This window comes from Chiloscyllium punctatum, chromosome 36 (genome assembly GCF_047496795.1).
Source record: "Chiloscyllium punctatum isolate Juve2018m chromosome 36, sChiPun1.3, whole genome shotgun sequence".
NCBI classification, from domain to species: domain Eukaryota; kingdom Metazoa; phylum Chordata; class Chondrichthyes; order Orectolobiformes; family Hemiscylliidae; genus Chiloscyllium; species Chiloscyllium punctatum.
The window spans coordinates 25085222-25106047 of record NC_092774.1 but is presented as its reverse complement, the minus strand read 5'-3'; the positions used below and the strand labels follow the sequence as shown (position 1 = coordinate 25106047).

The 20826-nt window shown below is 44.5% G+C and overlaps 2 protein-coding genes across 2 annotated transcripts in view; both read right to left on the bottom strand.

Annotated features, from left to right (window-relative positions):
* The window catches only part of LOC140460045 (uncharacterized), a 911064-nt gene that overhangs the window by 445063 nt on the left and 445175 nt on the right, over nucleotides 1–20826 (bottom strand). The window lies entirely within an intron of this gene.
* On the bottom strand, nucleotides 590–20772 carry LOC140460043 (uncharacterized). The gene is made up of 3 exons (XM_072554451.1): nucleotides 20545–20772; nucleotides 17582–17776; nucleotides 590–813 (listed from the first exon to the last, which is right to left on the bottom strand). The coding sequence occupies exons 1-3, from the start codon at nucleotides 20741–20743 to the stop codon at nucleotides 590–592; spliced, it is 618 nt and encodes a 205-aa protein (XP_072410552.1). The 5' UTR covers nucleotides 20744–20772.

The following is a 20826-nucleotide window of genomic DNA, read 5'->3' as shown; positions in this document are numbered from 1 at the left end:
TGTCATTTCTGCTGGTGAATTAGACTAGGACTAGGGGACATGGCCTCAAGATTAGGGAGAGTAGATTTAGGACAGAGATGAGGAAGAACTGCTTTTCCTGGAATGTGGTGAATCTATGGAATTCTCTGCCCAAGGAAGCAGTAGCAGCAGCTTTATTAAATATATTCAGGATACAGTTGGCTGGATTATTGCATTATAGGGAATTAAAGGGTAGTTGGGACAATGCAGATAGGAGGAGCTGAGATGATGATCTTAATGAATGGCAGAGCAGGCTGGATGGGCCAAATGGCCTACTCCTGCTTCTATTACTGTGAAACTATAACTGTGTATTTCCCTTGGCTAACCCATCTAACCTGTACATCCCTGGAGACAATGGGCAATTTAGCATGGCCAATCCAAATCAAGGCCGGTGAGCAGTGTGGTGATGTGGAAAATGAATGTTAGAGAACGATAAAAAGGGACAAGGAGGATAAACGTAGCAGCAATCAAAGCTGGATTCAAAATATCACAAAAAATAAAAGTAAAAGCTGAATGTGTGCTGCATTGTAACAAAAGGGAATGAATTGGCTGCACACATTGAAGAGAATAATTATGATCTGAGACTCCTTACAGAGAAGTTTAATGGGAAGCTCGGTAAAGGTAGATGGTTGGCATTGCTAATCAAAGCACAGATCACAGGGTAGTCTGGTGTCAGCTCGGATTTCAGGTCCTGATTTCTCTGTCCTCTGTTGATCTCCCTGTTCCCACAGAGTAAGGTGTCGTATGTCCTCAGCTCTGCTGGGTTTTTGCTGAAGCTTTGACCCCCTTTTCCACCTTCCAGAACAAGAAAACATTCAGTCATTCAAGGCCCAACCCACATTGCCCCAGCCTGTCAACCATCCAGACAGAGAGACTCATCGTAGTGGGGAATAAACAAGAAAATGAAACAAAATTAGAAATAAATAGGTGAGTGTGTTTAGTGTTTGTTCATTGGGAAGTAAGCCAGAAATAAAGGTCTCCCAGGATTCTTATGGTACCGAACTTGAGGAATTCTCTCTCCCTGACATCTAACTATTAGTACCCAACTCTGATTTATAACAACATTTACAGAAATAAAGCATTTGTTATCAAACAGACATAGAGATAAACAGCATAGACATAGACATTTGCTTTCTCTCATGCACACACACATGCATATAATTGTATAGGGTGAATTTGTATTTGCAGAATTATATTTATAGATACATAGAACATTACAGCGCAGTGCAGACCCTTCAGCCCTCAATGTTGCACCGACCTGTGGAACCAATCTGAAGCTCATCTAACCGACACTATTCCATTCTCGTCCATATGCCTATCCAATGACCATGTAAATGCCCTTAAAGTTGTCGAGTCTACTACTATTGCAGGCAGTACGTTCCACACCTCTACTACTCCGAGTAAAGAAACTATCTCTGACCATCTGTCCTATGTCTATCACCCCTCAATTTAAAGTTATATCCCCTCGTGCTAGCCATTGCCATCCAAGGAAAAAGGCATTCACTGTCCAACCTCTCTAACTCTCTGATTATCTTATGTCTCAGTTAAGTCATCTTTCAACCTTCTTCTCCCTAACGAAAACAGCCGCAAGCCCCTCAGCCTTTCCTCCTCAGACCTTCCCTCCATACCAGGTAACATCCTAGTAAATCTCCTCTGAACCTTTCCCAAAGCTTCCACATCCTTTCTATAATGCGGTGACCAGAACTGTACGCAATGCTCCAAATCTGGCCGCACCAGAGTTTTGTAAAGCTGCAGCATGATCTCATGGTTCTGAAACTCAATCCCTCTACCAACAAAAGCTAACACACCGTATGCCTTCTTAACAGCCCTATCAACCTGGGAGTAACTTTCAAGGATCTATGTACTTGGACACCAAGATCTCTCTGCTCATCTATACTACCAAGAATCTTACCATTAGCCCAGTACTCTGCATTCCTGTTGCTCTTTCCAAAGTGAATCACCTCACGCTTTTCCGCATTAAACTCCATTTTCCACCTCTCAGCCCAGCCCTGCAGCTTATCTATGTCTCTCTGTAACTGACAACATCCTTAGTCAGTATCCACAACTCTACCGACTTTAGTGTCATCCGTGAATTTACAAACCCACCTTCTATGCCCTCATCCAGGTCATTAATAAAATGACGAAGAGCAGTGGACCCAAAACAGATCCTTGTGGTACCTCACGAGTAACTGAACTCCAGGATGAATATTTCCCATCAACCACCACCCTCTGTCTTCTTTCAGCTAGCCAATTTCTGATCCAAAAATTTGATTTTGTTCAAAAAATGCGCAATCTGCTGGCAGTCAATGCAGTCAGTGCATGCATATACTATTTTATAAATTTCACTTTGGAAACAGAACCTGTCAGATTCAAAATTGGGATACAGACTGACTGTGACCTCATACCTTTAATGCATTGTCTGAGCTGAGGTGTCACCTTTTGTTAGAAACCTTAAGTTATCTTGAGAAGGTGATTTGTAAGAAGTTCTGAGATTTACATATTAATGATACCTACAACCCATTCTAAAAGATTAAAGACTGATGGTTTGCCACGTCTGTATGTTTAGTTTCTCACTGGTGTTGGTGTCAATGCCTTGACCCCGTGACTGGTTGTTTCTAAAGACGCTGTATTACAGGTTTATCCTGAATTTATACAGTTTTTCTTTGCTTCCCAAAATCAGATCTGCTCACACTGAGCAGTATCCCAATGTCATGAAAGATGTTAACTTTCAGGTAGAGTCATTCAAAAGAGATGTTTTTTATTTTTTTGGCCCTGTAAGATCCTGAATTAGCATCCTTTGGGTAAATTAGAGTGGAGTGAGAACGGATGGCGGGGGTGGGGGTGGGGGGGGGGGGAAGAGATTGGGATGGTGCTTTCAATTTTGTGGAATAACAAAAGAAAAGATTGTTCTGCAGAAAAAGAATTGTTTGTTCTGAATTTCTACCCTGGACTGATGTTAAAGTGGTGATTTGAGACCGCCCAGGGAATCTCTTGTGGACTCAGACCTATAAAGCCTCCCTCTTGGTTCGTCCTGGGAATCGTACTGTTTGGAAGTCTGGAATAAAAACCTGTTATGGACAGTTTAGTCTAATTTTAGTTATCCCCTTTATTCACTAAAAGCATCACTGTGACAGCATAACATTGATACCTATAAGCTAAACTAACTTGGTTCTAACAATCTAGGAGAGTGGGTTACCAGCTGTTCAAATGCCCAGCAGGCTACTCCAATGTCTTGATACAAAGTGGCTTCCTTTGTACAAAATTTTGAAAAAGAAATTGCATGTTCTTAATTAGACAGATAATAGTGAAAGACAATAATTCATAAGGAAGAAAAGCGAATTGACAGGTCTGTGAAGCTTGACTAATCACTCCTACAGGCCCTAAGCCATTCGTCAGGTGGGAAAAACAGCTGAGTTAGGCGCCTGCGAGTGAGATAAACTCCTCTCATAAAGAGGTACCAGTCTCAGCTAATTGGAGAGTTCACAAGATAACCTTGTACAGCTCACATGTCAGATACAGTTCGTTTATAAAACGGCTTCTTAGTAAGGAGGGCAAACGTTCAATCATAAAATGGCTTCCCGACACATTGAAGAGATTCTTGCACAATATTCGGCCTCAAATAATTTCTAAGCTAGGAGCAGACTCCTGCTTTTTAAGCACTAAACCATTCTGTACCTGAGGCGGAGATGTTACCGTAAGGTTGCATTTAAACTGATTCATTCGTCTTTGAATGAAACATGCCTACTTTTCAAGTTTGTGATTCAAATTCAAATAAGACATAAGATCTAATTAGTTAGAATTGACAGTGGGGCAGTCTGTAAAAACAGCAAGTAAGTTAAAGCTTTCAGTTTTTCCTTTTACAGAATTTGCATTTCATAACCAGAATTGGCTTCTCAAAATGCAATTAAATTCAATCCATACCAGCTAAGCACTAAAATGGTGTCTCTCTCTAGTGTCCTTTTGAACTCTCAAGTCAGGGTTTTGTAACAGCAAAGATTTATTTTCTCTGTGACTGCCCTGCTTGCAAGGGATATACGAATCCATTATAATTGACAGCAACTGAGTGTTAATTGCAAAGTTTTTGATAGTAACAAGTTTCTTTTCAGGGTCAGAATCAAATACTGTCATTAATTTCACAAGGGAACGGCTGTGAATGTTATCACTTGGTGTCCTGTTCATACAGATTCACCGATGCTAAGGCAAATGTTCTTAACTGTCCTACAGCATCCTGGTATCACTTGGTAAGCCCAGGTGTCCCTATCTTTTACATTCTTTAAGATGCCCCCCTTTTTTCTACTGCAATAAATGTGTTCTATAATTCAGCATTACATTTAGTCTAAATGTTTAAAGACCAGTTTTAAGGCGAGAGACCTTCTCAGTGACAATGATGACTTTTGTAATCTCTTTTTACAGAGTATTTGATCTGAAAACTGAAGTTTAAAAATCAACAGATGAAGAGCTTATGCCCAAAACGCTGACTCTCCTGCTCCTCAGATGCTGACTGACCTGGTGTGCTTTTCCACACTTTTTGACTCTGACTCTCCAGCGTCTGCTGTCCTCAATTTCAAGTCAATGTCTGACAGTCGTTCAGTCCATTGGGACTGTAACGAGTTTTGACTAAGATTCTGTGAGAAGGAGCAAAGTTTTTTGGTCCCTGTTTCAGTACGTTTTCAGCATCAGTGGGACTGAATGAGAGACCCTACTGTTACAGCGTACTGAGTGTGGAACCTAAAACAGTTATCCAGCCTGGAAAGAGGAATTCACGGCAGGGAGGGACTGTACACGTGTTTGTGTGCCGCTGAAGCTTCAGCCATGGAGAAACCAGAAGAATCCCACCCCATGGAGAAACCTTGGAAGTGTGGCGACTGTGGGAAAGCCTTCCATGTCCCGTCTGTCCTGGAGGCTCATCAGCGCAGTCACACTGGGGTCAGGCCATTCTCCTGCTCAGAGTGCGGGAAGGAGTTCAGCAGTTCCTCCACCCTGCTGAGGCACGGACGGGTCCACACGGGGGAGAGGCCCTTCAGCTGCCCTGAGTGCAGGAAGGCTTTCAGCAATTCCTCTGACCTACTGAAGCACCAGCCGGTCCACACCGGGGAGAGGCCATTCGCCTGCCCAGAGTGTGTGAAGGGGTTCAGCAGTTCCTCCGCCCTGCTGACCCACCGGCGGGTCCACACAGGGGAGAAGCCTTTCAGCTGCCCTGAGTGTGGGAAGGCCTTCACACATGCCTCCAACCTGCTGACCCACGGGTGGGTCCATACCAAGGACAGGCCATTCAGTTGCCCCGAGTGTGGGAAGGCCTTCAGCACTTTCTCCCACGTGCTGATCCACCGACGGGTCCACACCGGGGAGAGGCCATTCGCTTGTCCTGAGTGTGGAAAGGCCTTCAGCAATTCCTCTGATCTACTGAAGCACCAGCGGGTTCACACTGGGGAGAGGCCCTTCAGCTGCCCTGAGTGCGGGAAGGCCTTCACCCAGGCCTGCAACTTGCAGAGGCACCAGCGGGGGCACCAGCGCTCCCAACAATCGGATTCTGCCGGTGAGGCTGCTGTGGGTCACCCCCAGGACTGAACCTCCTGCCCAGTCTGACAGTGGGAGTTGGTGGGCTTGTTTTGTTTTCTGCTGGACTGTACCCACTCCCACGGTGGCTCAGTGGTGAGTAGCATTGCCTCACAGTGCCAGGGACCCGGCTTTGATTCCACTATTGGGGCAACTATCTGAGTGGAGTTTGCACATTCTCCTCCTATGCCTGCGTGGGTTTTCTCAGTGTTCCGGTTTCCTCCCAGTCCAAAGATGTGCAGGTAGGGTGGATTGGTGAAGTTAAATTGTCCCAGTGCTCAGGGATGTGTAGGTGTGGTGCATTAGTCAGGGGAAGTGTCGAGTAATAGGGTAGGGAAATGGGTCTGGGTGGGTTACTCTTCAGAGGGTCAGTTTGAACTTGTTGGGCTGAAGGACCTGTGCCCACATTGTAGGGATTCTGTGATTCTATGAACTTTGATCCATTGGGCGCTACTGCTCGTTGAGCCCAGGACTGCACGTTCCCACTGAAACAATCCGCACAAACCCAAGCCTGTGAGGTCATTGGAGCAGAAGTTAGGCCATTCAGCCGACTGAGTCTGCTCTGCCATTCGTTAGAGACAAAAACAAACTGCAGATGCTAGAATCCAAAGTAGGCAAACAGGAGGCTGGGAGTACACAGCAAGTTAGGCAGCACCAGCAGTGAAGTCAGTGTTTCAGGTATTAACCCAAATCATTGACTTCTCTACCAGAAATGATTTACCAGGATGTTGCCGAGAGTTTGGGCTACAGGGAGAGGTTGAATAGACTGGGGCTGTTTTCCCTGGAGTGTCAGAGGTTGAGGGGTGACCTTATAGGGGTTTATAAAATCATGAGGAGTATGGATAGGGTAAATAACAAGGTCATTTCCCTGGAGGTTGGGCAGTCTAGAGCTAGAGGGTTTATGGTGAGAGGGGAAAGATTTAAATGGGACCGAAAGGGCACCCTTTTCATGCAGGGGGTGACGCATGGATGGAATGAGCTGCCAGAAGAAGTGGTGGAGGCTGGTACAATGACAGCCTTTAAATAGCATCTGGATGGGGACATGAATAGGAATGGTTGAGAGAGATATAGGCCAAGCGTTGGAAACCGACACTTTGGTCCAACTCATTCATGCTGACCAGATATCCTAAATTAATCTAGTCCCATTTGCCAGCACTTGGCCTGTATCCCTCTAAACTCTTCCTGTTCATACACCCATCCAGGTGCCTTTTGATTAGATTCCCTAAACAGGCCCTTCGGCCCAACAAGTCCTCACTGACCCTCCGAAGAGTAACCCACCCTAACACTCCTGGCAACTTAGCATGGACCTCAAGGGACAAGTTTTCACACAGAGGGTGGTGCATGTGCAGAATAAGCTTCCAGGGGAAGTGGTGGAGGCTGGGACAATGACAACATTTAAAAAGCATCTGGATGGGTATATGAGCTAAATGCTGACAAATGGGAGTAGATTAAATGTTGGATGTCTGGTCAGTATGGACGAGTTGTACCGAAGGGTCTGTTTCAGTGCTGTACATCTCTACGACCAGGCCTCCCGGGTTCACACACAAAGAATCTGTCAGTAACGTTGGGTTTCAGAGTTCGGTTGAAGCAATGTGGTATCTTTTAGAGACTTCGAGTCAAAAGAGATGCACAGCAGGGAAACAGACCCTTCAGTCCAACTCGTCCATGCTGACTGCATATCCCAAATTAATCTCCTCCCATTTGCCAGCACTAGTCCGTATCACTCTAAACTCTTCCAATTCATGTTCCAATCCAGATGCTTTTTAAATGTTGAAATTGTACTAGACGCCACCACTTCCTCTGGCAGCTCATTCCATACATACACCACTCTCTCTGTGAAAAGGTCTCCCCTCAGGTCCCTTTTAAATATTTTCCCCCTCATCCTAAACCTCTAGTTTTGGATTTCCCATCCTGGGGAAAAGATTTTGACTATTTACCCTATCTGTGCCCCTCATAATTTTATAAATATCTACCAGGTCACTCCTCAGCCTCTGATGTTCCAGGGAAAAATACCGGCAACTTATTCAATCTCTCCCTGTAACTCAAACCCTCCAACCTCAGAACCATCCATTTAAATCTTTTCTGAACCCTTTCAAGTTTCACTACATCCTTCCTGGAGACACAATTTGCAGGTGTTCAGTGTTATGGACCAGGCCAGATCCCCTCAAAACATTCTGGGAAGGTAGCCCAGACCCTAACTTCTTTTAGTTGTTTTAGGCAGAGGTATCTCAGGAGTGATGTAGCTGGTCAAATCACTTGGCTTCCAGGAAAACAATTTATTTACACACCGCCGAATGAAACCTTTGTGACCACTCCATTGACCTGTGTTGCCACCTTCAGGGTACAATCGACTGAACGCCCAGATCTCTAACTCCCCCTCGCGAGAGCCAAGAGTCCTCAGTTCTATTGAGAGGGGGAAATTGGATGTCAGTCATCTCTGTATTAGAGAATGCATCATTTAAATAAAACTGAGAAGGGCATTCCTGACAGAAGAAACAACAGAAGGTGGCACAGAGTATTCCAAGAGGCACGTAACCTGGCTGTAATCTGAGAGACTAAATTCCATTTTTTGTTACAAGAGGGAATCATATTTATTGGATCAGCATATCACGTGAATCTTGTTTTATTCCGGAACAGTCAGTACATAGAACATAGAACATAGAACATAGAACAATACAGCACAGAACAGGCCCTTCGGCCCACGATGTTGTGCCGAACTTCTATCCTAGATTAAGCACCCATCCATGTACCTATCCAAATGCCGCTTAAAGGTCGCCAATGAATCTGACTCTACCACTCCCACGGGCAGCGCATTCCATGCCCCCACCACTCTCTGGGTAAAGAACCCACCCCTGACATCTCCCCTATACCTTCCACCCTTCACCTTAAATTTATGTCCCCTTGTAACACTCTGTTGTACCCGGGGAAAAAGTTTCTGACTGTCTACTCTATCTATTCCTCTGATCATCTTATAAACCTCTATCAAGTCACCCCTCATCCTTCGCCGTTCCAACGAGAAAAGGCCGAGAACTCTCAACCTATCCTCGTACGACCTACTCTCCATTCCAGGCAACATCCTGGTAAATCTTCTCTGCACCCTCTCCAAAGCTTCCACATCTTTCCTAAAGTGAGGCGACCAGAACTGCACACAGTACACCAAATGTGGCCTAACCAAAGTCCTGTACAGCTGCAACATCACCTCACGACTCTTGAATTCAATCCCTCTGCTAATGAACGATAATACTCCATAGGCCTTCTTACAAACTCTATCCACCTGAGTAGTTAGAAGGGATTTATTTGGTTTGTTAATAGTTTATTTCATCTGTTCACCATTACTGTTGGATAAATAAATGGATTTTTGTTGATTTTAAAGTGTCAGGGATTTATTTTTAAACATTAGAGCAGGTTACACTACTGTTCACATTAATTTTACAGATTATAGGGCGATGCGCTTCTCTTTGGGTGTTTCGGTTTGAGATCTCTGGTGGGGTTGGAGTTGGTGTCAGCTTTCCCTTTCTAACAGTATTGACGTGATGTCATGCTGAATGCAGTGGAGTCAATATTAATCCCAGCCTCTTGCTCTGGTTGTGGGTGAATCACCTTAATTTGGCCACTGACTCAGAAACACACAGAACCAATTGCTGAAACAATGATTCACACTTCATTGCACGTTACAACCAAAACTAAAAACCCTTGAGTAAGCAAGTTCAGTCTCACGGCTGCCACCCTCCCCCCACCCGGCTATCACCTGATTGCTGGCAGAATTTAACCGAGTTTCCATCGACAGTGCCCATCTCTGGAAGGGTCAAGGGGTTTGACGCAATATTGTTCTTCCAATACTGCTGCTGCATCGTTCTGGAGCGAGAACGTAGAACAATACAGCACAGTTCAGACCCTTCAGCCCTCAATGTTGTATCAGCCTTTTATCCAACTTGAAGATGAGACTAGCCTGCACACCCCTCAATTTACTGCCGTCCATGTGCTTGTTCAGCAGTCGCTTAAATGTATCTGACTCTCATTCCAACCCTGGAAGTGCATTCCATGCACTCACCATCGGAGTAAAAAACCTACCTCTGACATCTCCCCTAAACCTTCTTCCAAATACCTTAAAATTATGCCCTGTCATTTCTGACCTAGGGAAAAAGTCTCTCGCTATTCGTTCTATCTATGCCTCTCAACATATAGTACACCTCTATAAAGTCACCTCTCATCCTTCTTCGTTCCAATGAGAAAGGCCCTAGCTCTCCCAACCTAAGACATCCCCTCCATTCCAGGCAGCATCGAGGTAAATCTCCTCTGTACCCTCTCTCAGCTTCCTGTTGTGGGTCTGTTCGCCGAGCTGGGAATTTGTGTTGCAGATATTTCGTCCCCTGTCTAGGTGACATCCTCAGTGCTAGGCAGCCTCCTGTGAAGCGCTTCTGTGATGTTTCCTCTGGCAACTTCCCTACACATCTTTCCTAAAATTAGGTGACTAAAAGTGAACACAATATTCTAAGTGTGATCTAAACAATACACCATACAGCTGCAGCATAACCTTGCAGCTCTTAAGTTCAAACTCCCTGCTAATGAAAGCCAACACAGCGTACACCTTCGTGACAACCTTCTCAACCTGGGTGGCAACCTTGAGCGATCTATGGACTTGGACTCCAAGATCCCTCTGTTCCACCACATGGTCAAGAATCCTGCCTTTAACCCCATAGGTTGAACAAACAGAGGAGTTTGGTGAAATGAGAATCATTAGATAAATGCTATTGAGTGAACTGATGGTGCTATGGGCTGGCAAATCTCTGGGTACAGGTGGATTTCATCATAGAATTTTAAAAGGTGGCTAATGAGTTCATATTTGCATTAATGTTAATTTTCCAAGATTTATTAGATTCAGGCAAGTTTTCCTCAGACTGGAGAGTAACATATTTAATACTTCTGTCCTCGAAGGGAAAGATACATCATGGAAAATGTGGTCCCTTGAGTCGATGGCAATTAAACATTTGTTTTTGAATCAATTAAGGAGATTATAACCACCATGTCAAAGAGCTCGTGATAATTGAAAAGAATCAGCATGCTAATATGAAAACAAAATGTTGTTTCACCAATTTATTCATAGAATTCCGAGAGTGTGGAAAGAGACCATTTGGCCGATCAAGTCCTGCACCAACCCTCAAGTGCATCCCACCCAGATCCAGACCGCCACTCAACTCCCGTAACCCTGCATTTAGCATAGCTAACTCACCTAGCTTGTACATCCAAGGACATTACACAATCCAGCATGGCTAATCCACCCAACCTACACATCTTTGGACTGTGGAGCCCCCAGTGGAAACTCACAAAGACATAGACAGAACATGCAAACTCCAAACAGATAGTCGACTCAAGCCTGAAATCAAATAGGTGTCTCTGGCAGTGAGAGGGAGCCACTGTGCCACCATGCTGTCCTCAAGGAATTCTTTGAAAGAGTATGTAAATTGAAGCCTGTGGATATACTGAACTTGAATATCCTAAAGGTGTTTGACATGTTTTCACGAAAAGCATATTGCACAGAGGAGCTCATGGTGTAAAGTATAGTTATAGAACATCAACTGACTGGCAGAAAACAGAATATGCAAAAATGGTTCTTTTGTCAAATTGGTTGTATATGACAATGTATGGTGGGGTTCCAACAGGCATCTCTGCTGGCTGCTCAACTTTCTACACTTATATAGATGACTTACAGGAGGGGATCAAAGGTATGTGGTTACATTTGCAGGCAACACAAAGATAGATGGAGATGTACATTGTGGGGATGACATATCAAGGATGCAGATTGATAGATTGGTTAAATAAATAAGCAAAACTCTTGCAAGTGGTGTACAATATGGTAAAATGCAATTTGTTACCTACTTGGAGAACAACTGCATAATCCTGAGATGCAGAGGGATCCGGGGGCCTTGCAAATAAGTCACAAGTTAGAATGCAAGCACAGCAAGTGATTAGAAAGGCCAATGACATAAATGTAAGGCGATTATGCCTCAGTTACAGAGCAATGGTGGGACTACACCTTGAACACGGTGCTCAGTTTTGATATCCTTATCTAAGGAAGAATGAAAATGCATTAAAGGCAATTCCCAGAAGGTAAACTAGATTGACACCCACAATGAACAGACTGTCTAATGGAAAATCATTAGACAGGCAGGTCTGACTTTCAACCAGAGTTTGGAATAGCAAGGGGTGATTTGATTGAAGTTTCTATGAGCCTGAATGGTCTTCAAAAGATGGATGTTGAAGGATGTTCACTGATTGTTGTGAATGAACAATTAGATCACCCATTTATAGAGTCATAGAGATGTACAACATAGAAACAGACCCTTTGGTCGAACCCGTCCATGCTGATCAGATATCCCAACCCAATCTAGTCCCACCTGCCAGCACCCGGCCCATATCCCTCCAAATCCTTCCTATTCATATACCCATCCAAATGCCTCTTAAATGTTGCAATTGTACCAGCCTCCACCACTTCCCCTGGCAACCCATTCCATACACATACCAACCTCTGCGTGAAAAGGTTGCCCCTTAGGTCTCTTTTATATCTTTCCCCTCTCACCCTAAACCTATGCCCGCTAGTTCTTGACTCTCCGACACCAGGGAAAAGACTTTGCCTATTTATCCGATCCATGCCCTCATAATTTTGTAAACCTCTATAAGGTCACCCCTCAGCCTCCGATGCTCCAGCAGCTCAAATCCTCCAACCCTGGCAACATTCTTGTAAATAGTTTCTGAACACTTTCAAGTTTCACAACATCTTTCCAACAGGAAGGAGACCAGAATTGCACGCAATATTCCAACAGTGGGCTAACCAATGTCCAATACAGCCGCAACATGTCCTCTCAACTCATGTACTCAATACTCTGACCAATAAAGGAAAGCATACCAAATGCCTTCGTCACTTTCCTATCTACCTGCGACTCCACTTTCAAGGAGCTATGAACCTGCACTCAAAGGTCTCTTTGTTCAGCAACACTAAGTGCATAAGTCCTGCTAAGATTGGCTTTCCCAAAATGCAGCACCTCGCATTTATCTGAATTAAACTCCATCTGCCATTTCTCAGCCCATTAGCCCATCCTGTTGTAATCCGAGGTAACTCTCTTCGCTGTCCACTACACCTCCAATTTTGGTGTCATCTGCAAACTTATTAACTGTACCTCTTATGCTCGCATCAAAATCATTTTGTTAGATGACAAAAAGTAGAGGGTGCAGCACCAATCTTTGTGGCACTCCACTGGTCACAGGCCTCCAGTCTGAAACACAACCCTCCACCACCACCCTCTGTCTTCTATCTTTGAGCCAGTTCTGTATCCAAGTGGCTAGTTCTCCCTGTATTCCGTGAGATCTAACCTTGCTAATCAGTCTCCCATGGGGAAACTTGTCGAACGCCTTACTGAAGTCCATATAGATCACATCTACTGCTCTGCCCTCATCAATCCTCTTTGTTACTTCTTCAAAAAATGCAATCATTTGTGACAAAGAAGGGGGGAAATGTTTTGGAAGGTTGTGCAGCTTTGGAATACTTTGCGACAGAAGATAGTGGAGGCAGGACCATTGAGTATTTCTAAGGCAGAAGTAGATTAATTCCTTTGCTTAAGAAGAATCTAAGGTTATGGGGATGGATGCGAATGTGCAATGTATAACACAAAGTAATCAGCCATTATCTTCTTGGAGTGGAGCAGCTTAATGAGCCAAATGGCTTACTTCAGCTCCTAATTTGGACATTCATATATTCTGCTAGCTATAATGACCTGAGTTTGACCAGCATATATTTCCAATAAGCCCATGTTGATTCTGCTCAGTCCTATCATTAATTTTTAAATGTCCTGTTGTTGTACCTTTTATTATAGATTCCCTGTGCAGTCTTCCTTCTTTCTAAAACAGTGGGATGACATGTGCCACTTTCCAATTACCACTTTCCAGTGAACTAGCGTTAACCACCAAGCCCAGGGAATTTAGCTACTTTAAATCCTATTCAATTCTCTGATGCATTTTTGTTTCATACATATTAATATCCTTCAGTTCTTCATTTATACTAGCCCCAACATTCGCCATAATTTCTGGGAGCTATTAGTATTTTCCACTGAATGGCATTTCCATCACTGAACCTCTTACCAGCAACATCCTGTGATTTAAACCTGTGACCTCCTGATTCAGAGAGAAGGCTGATCCCTACTAGCAGCTGGTTTGGGTGTATGACTGTCACCAACACTGTGGCAGTTTGGGAAATCCATTCTTGTTTGGCCAGTAAATAATCAATTCACGCTGCTCAGCATCAAAGGAGTTGACAGTGTCATGACAGTGTCAGTATCAAAGGAGTTGACAGTCAGTAATTTGATTTATCTGAAACAGGTGAGATGTTTCCTGCCTCTGTGCCAAAATCAAAGATCATGTCCAAAGAATCTATCCCTAGTGGAGGTTTCCTACTAACAATTGGAGTCCAAGACCTTTGTCCTTGGTTACTGATAGCTTATTGCTCGAGAGGTTGGATCAAGGGGACACCTATCCAGTTCTTGGTCAACTATCAACTATCCAGGGGCAGAGGGGCATCAACTTGTGCAGAAAGGAGCAGGAAGAAGCTAAACAGCATTCATGGGTTAAACGAATGAGTGGAAACAATGTTTAATGTCACCCAATACGACAACATCAGAACCATTTACTTTTCACCCAAGAAAGACTGATTGGAGAACTGCTAAATTATTAGAAACTAAGCACTATAAAAGGGAAAAAAAGACTTTGGAGACCAAGTACACAAATCATCAAAAGTAGCAGACAGGTACAAAAACCAATTGAAAAATACAAATAGAGGCCTCTATTACAAAGGAGATGAAATACATGGGGTTGAAAGTTATGTTTCAGTTCCAAGCATCATAGAATTCTAACATCACAGATAGACACCATTGGCCTGTCATGTCTGATAATTGAATTCTGGTGGAGTTTCCTCGCTTTCAAATTTGTGGTGTGAAATTCTAACACCACCTCTGCACACTTCTGGAGACCTCAAGTTTACAGAATCACACCACATTCCTCTCTACCTCCTCCAGGAATAACTATTTCTCCCGAAATACTGCCAGTTCCTCAGATTACTTGGTACCCCCGAATACAATCCGCATGTCAGGAAATCTCTGGTGCTGCCCCGACACCAACAGTCACCCTTGGAACTGAAGAAAATGCAGAAATCTAAGGTGCAAAGAAACTTGGGTGTTCTAGTCCAGGATTCTCTCAAGGTAAACTTACAGGTTGAGACAGTAGTTAGGAAGGCAAATGTAATGATGACATTTAATTTGACAGGACTTGAATGTAAAAGTAGGGATGTAGTTGAGGTTTTGTAACACTCTGGTCAGGCCATATTTGGAGTATTGTGCGCAGTTTTGGGCCCAAATCTCAGGAAGGATGTACTGGCCTAGACGTGTGTTCAGAGGAGGTTCACGAGAATGGTCCCAGGAATGAACATTTGAACAAATAAGGAATGTTTGAGGACTCTGGGTCTATATTTAATGGAATTTAGAACGATGACGGGGGATCTAATTGAGACCGACAGAATTGGATGTTGGGTAGATGTTTCCTTTGGTAGGAAAGGCTAGGAGCCGAGGGCACAGCCTTAGACCAAAGGGAAGACCCTTTAGAATGGAGGTAAAGAGAAACTTCTTCAATAGAGTGGTGAATATATGGAACTCACTGCCACCGAAGATTGTGGAGGCCAGGTCATTGAGTACATTTAAGCTGTGAAAGATAGTTCTTGAGTATGAAACGGATCAAGGGTTACTGGGAGAATGGGGTTAAGAAACTTATCAGCCCTGACTGAATCGCAGAGCAGTCACAATGGGCTGAATGGCCTAATTTCAGCTCCTATGGTCTTATGATACACTGATGTGTGGAGGGGTGAGGAACGGGGGGGAAAGAGATGAAGAGAGGAATACAATTAAGGGGAAGCTGGATCCAGATGAGGGAGAAAGGAAGAGAAGGAAATACAAGAAGCATACATTAAATTACAGAACGCATAGGAGATCTGGCATACAGAGGGATCTGGGCATATAGATCCCTGAAAGTGGCAAAGCAGGCAGGCACGTGGTCATGAAGGCATACAGCACGCTTGCCTAGAGTGTAAGAGTTAGCGAGTTATGTCACAGCTATTTATTCCGGCCACATTCATAACAGTGCGTGCAGTTCTGGCCAGCATGCTACCGGAAGGACGTGGATGCTCTGGGAGAGGGTGCAGAGAAGGTTCACGAGGACGTTGCCTCTCATGAAAGCAAAAATCCTCTTTGGATTTCTTTTGATTAGCGAAAACAGGTACTAATGTGGGTCTTTTGTAAAAGCAAAGTGGCATAAAGCAAACGTGCGATAAGTGGGGGATACCAGTTTGCTGATGAGGGATGGGAAGGGGCGATGAAGAGGGGTGGGTGGAGGCTCAGGCAGAGCGAAAACACTGGTAGAGGCCAATTCAGCCGACCAGCCTAGCCCTGTGCTGGAGCCTCAATGGGACAGAGACAAATGTATCTATTTCAGACCTACCTGCAGGGGTTGGACAAACATTACGCTCCATCCAGGGTAAAAAATGTTCTCTATCTGCTCCTGCAGATCAATTCCGTAGGGAAGGTGCCGTCAGACAGCACTGGAAGTAAAGTGGGTGCAAGAGCAGCAAGTCCGACATAAAGGATCCTCTTGCCCCTCCCACTTCACCCACTAAACAGGGATCAAGGTGTGACTCAGCGGCAGTAACAGCAGAATATACTGGCACTAGAGTGTGTCCAGCAGAGATTCACACGATCGATCCCTGGAATGGTACGCCTAACATACGATGAATGGCTGATGCTCCTGGGATTGTATTCATTAGCGTTCGGAAGGTTGAGGAGAGATCTAATAGAAACTTACAAGATTATGCTTGGCTTAGAAAGGGTGGATACTGGGAAGTTGTTTCCATTAGGCAGAGGAGACTAGGATCCAGGGACACAGCCTGATAATTAGAGGGGGTCAATTTAGAACAGAAATGAGGAGACATTTCTTCAGCCAGAGAGTGTGTGCCTGTGGAATTCATTGCCAGGGAGCGCAGTGGAGGCCAGGATATTAAATGTCTTCAAGGCAGAGATTGATAAATTCTTAATTAAGGAATTAAGGGCTACGGGGAGAGTGTGGGTAAGTGGAGCTGAAATGCCCATCAGCCATGATTAAATGACAGAATGGACTCAATGGGCTGAATGGACTTACTTCCACTTCTGTGTCTTATGGTCTTAATTCATTGATGTTGACTAGATATTCTAAATTAATCTAGTCCCATATGCCAGCACATGGCCCATACCCCTCTGAACCCTTCCTATTCAGAAACCATCCAGATGCCATTCACATACTGTAATTGTACCAGCCTCCACCATTTCCTCTGGCAGCTCATTCTTTACGCTCACTACCCTCTGAGTTAAAAAGTTGCCCTTAGGTTTCTTTTAAATCTTTCCTCATCCACTTCACCCTAAAGCTATTACACTTTAGTTCTGGACACCCCCAAACCCAGGGGACAATATCTTGTCTATTTACCCAATCCATGCCTTTCATGATTTTATAAATGTATACAAAGGCCTTTGCCACACTCGGGAAAACAGCCCAAACCAATTCAGTTCAAACCCTCCAAACTGGCAGCATCCTTGTAAATCTTTTCTGATCCCTTTCAGGTTTCACAACGTCCTTGAACTTTTGAGGGTCAGTTTGGAAGCATCAACACTTCGGGGGTGGGGGGGGGGGGGGGGGGGGGGGGGGGAGAAAGAAGAGGTGAGGGAAGGAAACCAAATGTGCTGCAGCCAACACGGAGCAAGAACAGAGGATGTAAAACTGTTTCAGCCAGCTTGAAGCTGCAATGTGGATCATTGCACGTGCTGTACTTGAACCTGATGCATTTATTTGTGGGAATCAGATGCATTTTAAAAATAAAAATAAAGTATCTTCCTCTCCCCAATTGCAATCATCCGTCCCTCCTCACCCGGATAATTAAGACACATACCTGAGTTGGCAGAGTAGATTCCCTCCTTGAATTCACTCCAGTTGCTACAAGTGATCAGATTACCCACTCCCTCTCTCCCTGCCAGGATGAGGAGTTGCCCAGAGGAGGGTGTTTCACATTGAAAGTGATACGGCCATTTCCGCGTTGTGATGTCAAAAATGGGGCAGGGAGCGGGGACAGGCCGACAGCAGAACTCTGCAGCAGATGGAAGGAGAGCAGTTTGCAAAAATCCCTTCCCTTCAAAGAATCCTCACAGTGTGGAAGCAGGCCACTCGGCCCAACAAGTCCAAACCAACGTTCTGAAGAGTAACCCACTCATACCCCTCCCCTTATTGCCCTACGTTTATCCCAGAGTAATACACTGAACTTACACATCCCTGGACACTATGGAGGGAATTTAGCATGGCCAATCCACCCTTGAAGATATGGATCCCAGGTGGGACCCCTCCGTCTCGAGATTGGTCAAAAAACGAACGGAATGCGGACTGCACAAAGCAAAGTTATCAGTTTAATAAAGCAAGGCAGTCTGAACCAATTCTGTCCAGCAACACAGAAGTTAAAGCTTCTGAACTCGAGGGGAAATTGCAGAATTACTTTCGAAAAAAAACATGTAAACGATGTGTAATTTAAGAGACAGCACAGCCTTAAAAGACCAATCAAATGTAATAAGGTGACATGTTTGACAGCAGGTTAGTCCAACATTTCCTCGGAAACAGATTGTTTTACTCTCAAAATCATCCCGTGTTTGCTAGTTCAAGGTTAGTTCGAACACCAAATTCATATGATTCATATTATTAAACTCCATTGTTTTCTTTTCTCCAAAGCTAACCAACTCAGCAAAGCAGCAATTCAAGTTCACAGTATCAAATCATAACCTGAAGCAATTTTAAATTGAAAAGCCATTTTGTGGTTCATAAAAACCTACATACACCTGTTGCTCCTAACAACAGCCTAAATTCAAATTTTAAATTCTCATCTCCCCCTGGGTTCATCTCCATCATTGCAAGCTCATCAGACGAGCCCCTTGCAAGCCGGGGTGGGAGGGGGAATGATAAAGATCGAACTTGCCCTGCTGTGTGGACTTGCCATTGCCAGCATTGGTGCACAAGAAGGGACAGTTTACCTGTGCGATCCTGAGCAACCAGAGACTGTGCACCAACTATGCCAGGAACATGTCCTCGTCTGCTGAGGGACTGAACATTACCAAGAATGACTATTGCAGTGGTCAGAGATTGAACAGTTCATTTACAGAACAAGTCTAAATGGTCTTTACCCTGGAAAGGTGTTGTGTGCCAGTTTGATACCAGTTGTGCTATGAGCTACCCTGGTAAGCCTTGCCCCATCCAAATAGGTCACACCACAAAAGAGAAGATAGGGAAATGTTATCTTTCAGTCACAATTTGTTTCTTCAAAGTCACAATAGAATATTTGGCAGGGATGAAGTGGTCTGTTATGTGCTGACTTCAGCAAAAGACTCTTTGACCCCTACTGGCACCAATGTCTTCCCAATTATGGGATGGGTGGAACTGTTCTGAGACAATAACCGCATCTCTTACCAAAAGACCTATCTATTGAACAGCCTCAAGGAAGTCACAAAGGCAGGCATGCCTCTTATTGGCAAGGTCCCTCCCTTACCTACACTAAACCTGGTTATTATTTTGAATAAAGTAAGTACTCCTCGTGCTGTAACTGTAGGAATATAGGCTCCCCTGAGTTTTGCATAGAGTGGAAGAATCCAAAAGCTCTACAAAACAGTAATATCACTCTTTGGGATATGCAGCACTCAGTGACTTTTTTGTGTAGGAGGATTTTCAGGAGTTACTAGCCATCAAAATCGTACTTATATCGTTTGTGGTCTCGCCATTTTGGGTAATGAGACAACTGCTGCTTTATTGAGACCAGGATTTAAAATTTGAATTTAGGTTGTTGTGAGGAGCAACAGGTGTATGTAGGTTTTTATTAACCACAAAATGGCATTTCAATTTTAAATAATATTTTAAAATAAATATAACAAAATGGCTTCAGGTTATGATTCGACATTGAACTTGAATTGCTGCTTTGCTGAGTTGGTTGGATTTAGAAATAAAAGAGAACAATGGAGTTTGCATAATATGAATCATAAGTAATTTGGTATTCGAACTAATCTTGAACTAACAAGCACGGGACGATTTTGCGCGTAAAACAATCTGTTTCCCAGGAAATATCATAGGACTAACCTGCTGTCAATCATGTTACCTTATTACATTTTATTGGTCTTTTCTTGTAATTCAGGCTGCGCTGTCGCAAAAATATATAATGCGTAATTTTCAAATGTAATTGTGTAATTTTGCCACGGAACACAGAAGCTTTTAACCTGTGTTGCTGGACAAATCTGTGCTAGGCTGCCTTATGTCATTAAGCTGATAACCTTGCTTTAAATAGACCGTACTCCTGGTGATCCTTTTGACCGATCTCGGATCGAGAGAGCCGATTGAGGGGGTCCAGACCTTCACCCGAACCTGCAGAACCCCGAACACTATGGATAAACTTACCTCGGCCAATCCACTCTAACCTGCACATCTCTGGACACTGGGGGTAAATTAGCATGGTCAACATACACTAACAAGAACATCCTTGGGCATTATCAGTAATTTAGCATGGCTGAACCCCCCCTAACCTGCACATCGCTGGACAGTCTGGGGAATTAAACTCGGCAAAGGCCGAGGTTACCACGAGGTTGGAATTCTCTCCCAGAAATGACAGTTGATGGTGCCCTCACCAAGATGGCCGCCCGCGCTCCCCGCCCCAAGACAACATGCGCCTGACCCTCACAAAGATGGCGGCCGGTTGCCCGGGCAACCCGAGAGCGCCTTCGTCGGTGAAGTAAACACTGGGCCTGTGGTGATTTTATTGGAGGCCTCAGTCCTCCCCCTAGGAGTTTATAAACTCCCCAGTCTCCCTCCTCCCGCGGTTCCCAATCCTACCCTGTCTCACTGTCTCCTCTCCCCGGGGGCAGGAGCCAGGTCTTGCCGCTCGGGCCTGGCGACCTCCCCGGGATGTTTCTGAAACCTGGTCCTGTTCTGAATGAGGATCACCGGGACCCGAAGTGATTTCTCTCGGCACGAGCTCCCGGACCTGCTCAGCTTTTCCAGCGGTTCTTATTACTTCAGCCACCGGCACCATTCTGCTCCCACACTCAGTAACACTGCCTCAGTCCCTCTGTAGGACCTGCACTGCACATGCGCCAGCTCACAAGGGGCGGGGCC

Excerpts from the sequence above, each read along its gene's own strand:
- LOC140460043 (XM_072554451.1), bottom strand. The coding sequence starts at position 20,743 with ATGGTGCCGGTGGCTGAAGTAATAAGAACCGCTGGAAAAGCTGAGCAG. Across the intron at positions 17,777-20,544 it reads AGAGGAGACAGTGAGACAGG|AGTTCTGCTGTCGGCCTGTC; the intron begins GTAGGATTGGGA and ends CATCTGCTGCAG. Across the intron at positions 814-17,581 it reads AATCTACTCTGCCAACTCAG|GTGGAAAAGGGGGTCAAAGC; the intron begins GTATGTGTCTTA and ends TTGTTCTGGAAG.